Here is an 11456-nt window from a genome sequence, read left to right as displayed (position 1 = left end):
TTCCCCTGCCTCAGCTCTCACAGACTCGGAAGCTCACTCTCTCGATGCCTATTACATACGATGTCTGGAACACCTCGTGCAGCTGCTTAACTCCTCCTGAGTGCACCCCGAGAGGAGGGGCCCTGCACGGGACGGTCACCTGAGCAGGCATGTCCAGCAGCCTCCGTTCTTCCTGAGCACCCGCAAAAGGAGAGGCCCCTGGACGGGACGGTCACCTGAGCAGGCATGTCCAGCAGCCTCAGCTCCTCTTTGCGCCCGAGAGGACACCCTCCCGATGGGTCGGAACCCTCACTGGGGCAGGCCGGTCCATTAGGTTCAGCTCTGAGGTGTGGCTGTCCTCAAATCCGTGTGTGTGTGTGTGTGTGTGTGTGTGTGTGTGTGTGAGGCAGTTGCTCTCTGTGGACAGAGCGGCATAGCACGTCCAGGAAGCTGACATGTTTTTTATCTATGCAATTTGCTTTGTAAAAATCTTATTTAACACTTATTTAATAAAATATTTTTGAACTGAAAATAGACTAGTAATGACTTTGAAAATTTTTATCAGTCTTGTGAATATAAATTTAAAGAAGTGAAAGGTATTGGGTTCTAGTGCCTTTTACTTACTAAATTTTTACGTGAAATTTGGCTCTTTTTGCAAACCTTGAGTCGTCCAGTGCCCACTTTGGTGGAGGAGTGCAGGTCCATATACATACAATTTTGTAAGTAGCTTCTTCATGAAATCTTCCCACTTATTAACTCCTTTCTACAGGATTTGGAAATCAGTTTCATTTTATAATTTTCATCCTTTGGCTTCTGAAATGGAGCGCTGCTGTGTTGGTGCCAACAAGGCTGTGACCCAGCAGCCTGTGATGCTGGTGTCGACGAGGCTGTGACCCAGCAGCCGTGATGTTGGTGCCCGCGAGGCTGTAACCCAGCAGCCCGTGGTGTTGGTGCCTGCGAGGCTGTTGACCCAAGCAGCCGTGATGCTGGTGCCCGCGAGGCTGTGACCCAGCAGCCCGTGGTGTTGGTGCCCGCGGGGCTGTGACCCAGCAGCCCGTGGTCAGCAGAGCTGCACCTGCTCACACGCCCGGGGCTAGAGGCCACTCTTGCTGTAGTCCTGATGTCGTCGGCCTCGCTGAGGGTCTTCACCTTCACTGATCCCAAGGCCCAGCTGTGAGGCTCAGAACGTGGAGTGGCTTAACAGGCCTCAGCTGCTCGGAGGTGAACTCGAGGCCTGAGTCCTCTGCATCCTGGTGCGGTGTCCTGGCTGCACGTGTGGTTCAGCCTGAGCGGATCCGGAAAAGACTGCTCCTCGCTCCATGCTCACCATGCTCCAACGGCCACTGGGTTGGGCTGGCGTCCACATGCCTGTGTCGTTCGGTAGGTTGTGCAGCCAAGGCTTCAGAGGCCCGGGTTTATGAGCATCTGGGGGAAGGCGGTGGCTGTTGGTGTTAAAAGCAGGAGACAGGAGTCTAGAGCCAGCCTTCTCCCCCTTGAAGTGACGTTTGCAGATGAATAGCCGGGTGTACTAGTTCACCCCCTCACAGGACACACAGCCGGGGCCTGGTTCACCCCTCACAGGACACACAGCTGGGCCTGGTTCACCCCCTCACAGGACACACAGCCGGGGCCTGGTTCACCCCTCACAGGACACACAGCTGGGCCTGGTTCACCCCTCACAGGACACACAGCTGGGCCTGGTTCACCCCTCACAGGACACACAGCTGGGCCTGGTTCACCCCTCACACCACACAGCCGGGGCCTGGTTCACCCCTCACACCACACAGCCGGGACCTGGTTCACCCCTCACAGGACACACAGCCGGGACCTGGTTCACCCCTCACAGGACACACAGCCGGGACCTGGTTCACCCCTCACAGGACACACAGCCGGGACCTGGTTCACCTCTCACAGGACACACAGCCGGGACCTGGTTCACCCCTCACACCACACAGCTGGGCCTGATTCACCCCTCACACCACACAGCCGGGGCCTGGTTCACCCCTCACCCCACACAGCCAGGGCCTGGTTCACCCCTCACCCCACACAGCTGGGACCTGGTTCACCCCCTCACACCACACAGCTGGGCCTGGTTCACCCCCTTATAGGACCCATGACTACAGGCCTGTGAATTAGGGAAATTCCATTTTCTCTGCATAAAGAGTGAAAATTGGTAAGTTAGTTGATGGGAAAGGCAGTATACAAGGCCTTGATTGGACATGGTACTAATTGCATTCCTTCATCTCTTGTAATTAATATTATAAAACGATGTCTGAGAATGATTAAAAATGCAATGTGATCTGCAAACTTTCACTCAGAGAACTGGCTGCTTACAAACGGCTAGGTCATCTGGGATTCGGTGGCAGTGCTGCGCGGCCTTTGGGCTCCAGAGGTCCTGGGATGTCACTGAGGGCCTGGGAACCCCACGCTGTGCTGGGTTGATGTGAGCCTGCACCAGTGTCCTCGGTGTCTAGCTCAGTGGTACCCCCTGTTTTCCTGCCCTTCAACAATCTGCTTGAGAAACAATGTGCTTTTAAGATGTTCCTGCCTTAGAAACGTCCCAGCTCTCGCACGTTGTACTGAACAGGGAACCCTGGTGGCTCAGTGGTTAAGCACCTGATTCCTAACGGGATGGGGGGGTGGAGACATGCTGATGTGCTCCTGTGGGGGTGACAGAGCCCGAGGCCATGGCGCCAACTCCAGCGGAGACCCTCCATCAAGACTCCATCAGCTTCAGAGTCTAAAGGAAGGAGACGGTCCATCCTTTTCCCCTGATGCAGCTCATGGACTTGAACCACAGACCTTTAGGTTAACAGCCCAACATGTTACACACTGCACACCAGGGCTCTTAGGAACACCTGTGGGCGGTTCTCTGTCAGAGGGTCACTGTAACTCAGAACCTCACGGCAGCAAATGCTTGCCTTAATGAAGTCTTCTGTTGATAGAAAAATCACAAGTTCGATCCCACCAGAGGTGCATTGGAGGATGGGCTACTTGTGAAAGGTCAGCTTTGAACCCCTGTGGGGCCCAGCTCTGCTCTCATGGTGGGGGGTCCCACTAGGGGAGGGAAGGGGCTTCGGGGCTCTGGATGGAAAGATGCCAGGACAGGAAGAGGTGACTGTGAAGGCCTCCCGCCCCCACACCTCCTTTCTTCCTGCAAATGTAGCCTCTCCCTGAGTGGGGACTGTCTCCACTCCGCGTTCCCACACCCACTGAGGCACCGACCCTTTCCTATGTTCAATTTGCATACTATCACCCTCTGACTCCTGAAAGCCTCGGATGGGGTGCACGTGTACCCTGCTCAGCTCCCCACCTCCTGGCACACAGCAGGGCTCGAGTTACGCATTGTTGAGTGAGCACAGAGGAGACTTTCTTACAGAGGCTCAGAAAGTCCCAGTGAATTAGGCAGGATTCTACTGACTAGTGAGACTGCAGCCTCCTGTCGTGAGACCAGATTTTGACTCGAAAAGAATGAAAGAAGTCACAGTGTGAAAACCCTGGGAATTCTTACCCTCTTTCTTCATTACCGAGAGGGTTTTTGGTTGTTATGATGCTGGGTTGGAGTCAAAGCCTGTGGAGGCCGAGCCGCCCGCTGGGAACCTCAGGCACCATCAGCTCCATCGCTGATGGTCTCCCTGGATCTCTAGGGGCTGCAGAGTCAGCATTTAGAACTCAGCAGTGAGCACTGCAGGCTGCACACACCTCCCCACCGTGTCGAGGAAGAAGGGGCACCCACAGGTACAGGCTCTGTGAGGACAGAGCACCCAGGACGGATGGGCTGGGCTCCCACCTCCTGGCCCTGTTCTCACATGGCAGCGGCCAGTGCGGTGCCAATCTGCTTGCATGACAGTCAGCCTAGCACAGGAAGAGGGGAGGGTGACGCAGAGGCTCAAAGGAAGCCTTCAAGTGTGACTTCACCAGAAAGAGTGGAAATGCTTAGTCTGTGGGTGCTGTTCGGGGGGTGGCGGGAAGTCTACATCACTCTAAATCCTCCATGCATGTTTCTCCATCCACAACAAGTGGGTGCTGAACTCTAGTGAGCAGATTCTAATTCAAGACCGATCCAGGGTGCACAGCAACCAGCCCAGATGACTGAAATATGTGAAATGTTAAGGATGTGGGGCGGGGGCTGATCAGGATGCTATGTTCCTGGACTGCTGCTTCCTTCCCCCAAGGTCCACCCAAGGTCAAGAGCAGGAACTGAGAGCCAAGAGGAACAACTGAGTCAGAGCTCTCTGGGTGACTGTGTGTGAAGGTTGGGGTGGAGTTTTGGCCAAGACAGGAGGCAGCGTGGTCACGCAGAGGGGAAAGAGAGGGTCCTGGGGACTTCTCTCTTTCTCCTCACAGCTATGGCTTTGGGAAAACAAAGGCCTGTCATTGGCCTTTCATTCTGTGGTCCAGGTGTGCCCAGGAACACCACCCATGCTGAGCTGCGCAGGTGAGCCGACTGCCCCCCACCAGGTGCTCTTGCACCACCCACCTCACAGCCAGGCCCAAAGGTGGGTGGCCCTCAGGTACCTCCCCTACTGTTTCTTCCCCCAGGGGACAGAGTGTGAAGACCACTGTCAGTAGTTCAGCTGGTGCCTGGCCCCTCCACAGTGGGCTTCTTGTCATACACCCATGTCCAGTGCCCGCCTCACTCCTAGCTCTCGAGGGCCTGGCTGGACAGGAGCTGGCCTTCCACAACAACCATTTGCCTGTCACTCCTAATGCTCCCCCAGGGGTAAAGAGCCCCAGGGCTAACAGAGCCAAAGAATAGCCTCTTCCCGGAAGATCACACAGGAATAGGCTTCCCCAAAGATGCAGAAGTATTCAAATAGATGAGCCGAGATTGCTGAACGACCCTAATAAACTCATCAAAAGGGACGAAGGAGAAATTTTGAAATATTAATCACCAGGAAAAATCATATAATCAGAATATATTTTGTGGGACGAACAGAAAAGGCGAAAGAAAGACTACAAGGTGAAGCATAAAAAGCAGAATAGACACATCTCAGTTACAAATGAACAGACTGAGAAATCTCTAAGAATAAAGGATAAATAGTGTAAAACTACAGTGGAGCTCTGGTGGCCTAGTGGCAAGAAGCTGTTCTGCAATTCCGAAGGCATGTGGTTCGAATCCACCAGATGCTCTGCTGGAGAAGGAGGGGCAATCTTCTCCTATGCCGGTTGGATCCATTTCGACAGCATAAAACAAGAATGAATGAATGAATAAATACATACATACATAAATAAATAAATGAAAACCTATCTTTAAAAAAACCCAACCAGACAGAAAAAAAAAACTTAATAAAAATTTAATTTTTGAAGAGCCAGAGAAACTGAAGAGAGGGAAGAGAAAATGAATACCTAAACTCACTATACAATTTAAGACTCTCAGGGACTAAAATGAAAGAACACTTCAGGTAACAGAAAATGAACCTGTAATTTTATGTTCAGCAGAGTAGTTATTCAAAGGTGAGAGCATGATGAAGGTATTCTCAGGTATACAAAGCATCACAAAAAGATTGACATTAAAGGTATTTCTGGATACAATATTTAATAAATGGAAGAAAAAACTCTAGGAGATATGTAGGAGCTACGAGACTCAAAGTTATTGAATTACTTTAGTAAAAACAACTTTTAAGGAAAATATATACTAGACTTGAAAGCTCAGAGCCTAACGGTTTTTAAATAAAGTTAGAACATCTACTTAGCAATTTCACTCTCAGGCAAATTTTTTTCAACTCTTCCTTTTTTAATTTTTTCCCCTTTTTAAATTTGTTTCCATATAATTGTGTTCCGTTCATGTGCACTGTGTTTTATATAAGCTTTCATTTATTTTGTGTTTTATAAACTCATTCATATACGTTGTATTATGTAGATTAATTACTATTGGCAATGCATATTATTTTTTTAAATAAAATTTTTGTTTTATACTGGTTCACTTAGAAAGTTCGTATACATTGTCTTTCACACAGATCTTTCACATTTCCTTCACCCCCCCACCCGTCAAATTGTGTGACCTTGTGTTTAACGCCCCCTGCCACTCTCCCTCCCGTCCTCACCCCTCTGCTCCCCCTTCCCCTCCTCCCACCCCCCTCCCTCCCATCTTCACCCCTCTTCTCCTCCTTGGATCCTCATACACCTTCTACAATAATGGTCTTATACAATATTTGTCCTTATGGAACTGAGTTAGTTCTCTTGACAAAATACTCTCCAGTCCCTCCCAAGTTATGTAGTGACTTAACAAATATCATTGCTCCTGCGTGCTGCGTAGTATTCCATCATGTCAATGTACCATAGTTTCTCAATCTATTCCATTGTGGTTGAACATTTGGGCTGTTTCCATGTTCTTGCGATGGTGAATAGCGCTGCTATGAATACGGTATACAAGTCTCTGTGCCTCCGTTCTAATTTTCTTGGGGTATGGAGTGTCCATGCTCAGCTTTCTGAGGAAGCACCAAACTGCATTCCCGAGAGGTTGGACCATTTTACAGTCCCACCAGCAATCAATGAGTTCTATTTCACTACATCCTCTCCAACATTTATTACTTGCTGTCCTATTAAACTTGGCCAATGCTCCTGGGGTGAGATGGTGTCTCATTGTGGCATCTTTCTTATTGACAGTAATTTTGAACATTTCCTTGTGCCTGTTGGCCATCTGAATATCTTCCTTTGTGAAAATTCTTTCCATGTCTTTTGCCCATTTTGTAATTGTGTTGTCAGTCTTTCTCTTGTGGAGGCCCTGCAGAATTCTATATACTTTTGATATGAGACCTTTTTCTGAAATGGTATTGTCTTAGGCAAATATTACATAGAAAAGAGAACATAAGAGTCCAAAGCTAGAAAGAACCCAACTATCCATTAGGAAGAAGATGGGTAAGCACATGGTGTGTTCATGTAATGGAATATGACACAGTCATAAAAGAGAACAGATCGCTTGTTTACACAGCACTGTGGTCAGAGTTACAACAGGAGATAGTGCAGAGGAAGTCAGACACGAAAAGAGCTCATCTGGGATGATTCCATTTGTTAGAAAGTTTAATAACAGTCGAATTAATCTCTGGTGATAGCAGGCTCACTAATGGTTACCTGTTGTTGGATTTTGACTGGAGAAAGCCACTTTCTGTGTCTATATCTTGATCCGGTGTGTAGTAACACAGTCTAACAGTGCAGTAATAATGGTGTGTATATGTGTAGAAAGACTTAAAAATTGTGCATTTTCCTGTGTGTATGGTATATTTCAGTAAGTCACTGGAGAAAGAAAGTTCTTGTTGTTAGGTACTATTAAGTATTCACTAATTCATGGTGACAACAATAAAATGAAACTGGCCCTCTGCCATCCTCATAATATTTGGGGTCCCTAAGCCCATTGTGACAGTCACTGTATTATGTTAATCCATCTTATAGTCTTCTCCTTCAATAACCCTCTTTATTTCCAAACAATGTCCTTGACAAGGGCAGGCCTCTTCTGATTACATACCCACAGTGTATGAGACGACGCCCCGTCTTCCATAGTATTAGTGTGCGGATCATTGCTGAAACAGGACCAGACTGTGAAAGTGTACTGTATTTTCATTGCAGTGCAGAACATAGATGGCATATTTTAATTTTAAAAGAATGAAAAGAAGAATAAAAGACAAATTTAAATCATCAACTAAGATCACAGAATTGTACGTAAATATATCAATAATTACAATAAATGTAAACGGACTAGACTTATCAGTTAAAATGTATATCTGAAAGATTATATGAAATAACATAAATATGTGCTATAGACAAATTTGAAATGAAAAGATGAAAAAGATAAACCAAATGAATATAACTAAAATTAAATTGGTGTCATTGTCAACTGACATATATGTTGGTGAGATTGATTTTGAGATGAAGAAAAATTGTTAAAGATAAAAAAATCACTAAGATGATAAAAAGTTAAATTCTGCAAGATGTAGCAATGTTAGAAATGAAAATGAATCTAAGAAAATAACCTCAAGATGTTAGAACGACAAAGACAAATTGATAAATCTGCTATTAGGATAGTTTTCACAAGTAATCAATATATGTTGGTAAAAAGAGGCCAAGTAAGGAAAAACTCAAAAACATGTAGAAAATCTGAACATTATTGTTGAACTTGAGCAAAAGTTCAAGAACCTAGTTCTGCAAACAAAAATTAGAACATTTTTCTTTTTTCACTTACATAAAATATAATTAATTGAATAAAGAAGAAAGGGGAAAAAAAGTCTAAAAAGGAAAAACATGAAAATAAAAGTATCATACAGAACCAGAACTTGAAGCACTATGTAATGAAGTTAGAAGGCAATTAAAAAAAAGCAATTACAAAAATATAGATAAAATATCTTTGCATATTTGGAAATTAAGAGGCACAGTGCTAAATAACCCACAAGTTAAAGTAGAAACCACAGTGGAAATTTTATGAATGATAATGAAAATATTGCATGTAAAAACCTGTGGGATGCAGCAAAAGTGAAAGTTTTCTATCCTTTTATTCTCTTCAAGAGAATTTTTATCTTTGAATCCTTATAAAAGAAGAAAATGTCAAAAATGAGTTAGATGTCTATCTTAAAAAATGATAATAAAAATAAGTTGAAGAGAGTGTGAAGATAGCAAACCAAAGCAGACATTAATGAGATAAAAACCAGAGAGATGACGTCATTGTTCGGTGTTATCAAGTTGACCACAGCTCACAGCAGCCCTGTGATGTGGACCTTGCCTCATCCTGAGTCGCCTTGACCACCTCGATACGCTCCAGCCCGTTGTAGTCACTGTGTCATCTATTTCCTTGAAGGCCTTTTTCTCTTTTCAATCTTTGCCTTTCCCAGGACGCTGTCTTTTTACAAGGACTAGGCTTCCCTGACCACATTCCCAAAGTGTCTGATACAGGTTTCAAGGTTCTCATCTCTGAGCAGCATCCTGGTTGTACTTCTTTCAAGATAGACGTGTTGGATCTTTTGGCAATCTGTGAAATATCCAGTACTCTTCTCCACCACCACATAACACCACAACTCAAAGGCTCCAAAAGTGTGATATAGTGATCAATAAGGCAAAGAGTTGATTGGGAAATGCCAGTAGATAAACCCACTGCTGTAGAATCCTCCTCACAATGGCCCCTGAGCAAGTGTCTAGGGCTCTGACTCTAAGGAGAGCGCATGCCCGTCTATCTCCTGAGGAGTGGTTGGAGGATTCAAACTGCCAACGTGTTGGTTAGCAGCCCAATATGTAACACACTATGTCATCATGGCTCCCCGCTGTGGGATCACAGTCTGGGAACCCCTCGGGGCAAGTTCTACTTTACATTTTACGGGGTCACTATGAGTCAATTTCCTGATTAAAACAAGCTTGGAATCAGGAGTGGCATCCACTTCCGAAATGACTTGTCTCCGGAAACTCTATGAACAGTGCTCAGGCCTTTCGTTCATAGGGTCGCTGTGAGTCATCTACAAACTCAACGGCCCTTAACAACAAAACAATATGAGTCAATTAGATGGTGAAGTTTCATTCTGGGGGCAAAGAGTGGGTTAATTCACTCAACCTTAGTCTTAAGATGCCTGAAGTTAATGGGGCCTTGGGGCCCCTTCATGTGATCAAATTGTACACTGCCGCTGAGGTGACGGAAGGTTCCCCACTGACAAAACAGACTCCAGAATAGATACGTACATAAACGAGGCATAAACACCTCCCTTTTGGAGAAGACTGCTGAATACCCCATAGACACTCAGGAGACCAGACAGAGTGCTCCCCGCAGGCAAGGATATGGCAACGCCACCTCACATTCCTCGGGAATGCTGTGCAGAGGAGCCAGTCCTCAGAGAAGGCCAGTATCATGCTCAGAAAGGTGGAGAGGCAACCTGAGAAAGGCAGACCCTCAACCAGACGCGTCAGCATGTGACTGCAGCATTGGGCTCGAGGCTGTCCCAGATGGTGCGGTGTCCCAGGACAGGACGGGCTTCAGATCAGCTGTTCGTAAGGCCACTATGAGTTCCAGGCAACTAGTATAAAACCAGAACGTAGCCCTTAGCTGTCGAGTCAATTCCACCTCATCACAATGCTCTGCTCGTTCCCGAGGCGGTAAATCTTTGTAGGTGGAGGCCGCCCACCTTCGTGCGGAGAAGCCCCTGGGAGACTGCCCCAGTGACCTTCCGGTTAACAGCCTGACACGCGTAAGAAATGATCACGCTGCCGTTCTCTGAGTTGGAATGCATTTCCTTTCACTTGGGCCATTGCTGTGAACTGAGGTGGAAAGCTGGTCCTTCCTGAAAGGTCCTTACGCCTCCGTCACGCTCAAGCCCACTCTTCTGTCCTGGCCAGACCATCCAGGGAGTGTTATCTTTTCTTTTGCTGACTTTTCACTTTCCAAGCATGATGTGCCTTTCCAAGGACTGGCCACTCCTAATCACATGCCCCAGTTACGTGAAATGTAGGCGCAGCCCCTTGTCCCCAAGAAACACTGACTTCGCTTCTTTCAGACAGATCTGCTCTTTGGCAGCCATTAGGATCTCCCATACTCCTCGCCAGCACCACACTGCAAAGATGCCGATCCTTCTTTGGTTTCCCTTATTCTTTATGCAACTTTCACACGAGTATGAAAGAATGGAAAATAGCATCTGAAAAGAGTCTGGAAGCCTGCAGTGCACCATCAGTCACAAACAGGACTTCAGGGCTCACAGCTGCAAGATGCTTTCACACGGGTGAGTGGGAATGCTGAGGCCCCAGTTCAAGACCACCCAGCATGGCCTCTAGTCCACACTGCAGCAAAGAGATCACCCACTGCCCAGCCCGACCTCTAGTCCACACTGCACCAAGGAGACCATCCACTACCCTTCACAACCTCTATCTAGTTCACACTACGACAGACAAGGAGTCTGCCCACCGCCCAGCACAGCCTCTAGTCCAGCAAACAAGCAGACCACCTACCACCCCGAGGAGAACACTGCTGTGGGCTGACTGTTGGACTTTCATTGTGTTACGAGATTTGGGGGTGATTCGAGGAAGTGAGGTGTCACTCTGAGCTTGGTCCTGTAGCTAAAGCCTGTCTGGGAACGGAAGCAGCAGCCTCCGTGTCAGCTGGGTGTGCTGATTGTGGTGGTCTTCACAGAGAGTTCTTATCTACGTCGGATAGATGGATATGTTGCTCTAGCATTTTCCATCCCCCAGACCCTCAATTAGCAATTTCTCTGAGAAGCCACATTTCTCTAAGTTTGTGGGTTTTTTTAGTAGCCATAGCATTTGGAAACCATGAGTTGGACAGTATGTGTCAACATCCTAGGGTGCTGGGAGCCCTGGTGGCACAGTTTTTAAAACACTCATTTGCTAACCCAAAGGTCAGTGGTTGGGCCCTATCAGCTGCTGTGCAGGGAGTGATATGGCAGCGTGATTCCGAACAGATCAGAGCCTTGGCCGCCCCTTGGTAGTTGTGCATGTCCTACCGGGCCCTGTGAGTTACTGGAATTGACTCAACTGCAGAGGGATTGGCGGTT

At 47.2% G+C, this 11456-nt stretch overlaps 1 protein-coding gene across 1 annotated transcript in view; it reads left to right on the top strand.

Annotated features, from left to right (window-relative positions):
• RTTN (rotatin) overlaps nt 1–100 on the top strand; it is a 118691-nt gene extending 118591 nt beyond the window's left edge. The window contains exon 49 of the mRNA XM_006892745.1: nt 15–100. Coding sequence (XP_006892807.1) covers nt 15–100 — 86 coding nt within the window. The remainder of the gene's footprint in view (nt 1–14) is intronic.
• Nucleotides 101–11456: the final 11356 nt, after the last annotated feature.

The sequence above is a fragment of the Elephantulus edwardii genome, unplaced genomic scaffold, assembly GCF_000299155.1.
Source record: "Elephantulus edwardii isolate Elephantulus edwardi_28Jun2011 unplaced genomic scaffold, EleEdw1.0 scaffold00118, whole genome shotgun sequence".
Taxonomy (NCBI): domain Eukaryota; kingdom Metazoa; phylum Chordata; class Mammalia; order Macroscelidea; family Macroscelididae; genus Elephantulus; species Elephantulus edwardii.
Note: the sequence above shows the minus strand (reverse complement) of the source record. Positions and strands in the feature narration are given on the sequence as shown.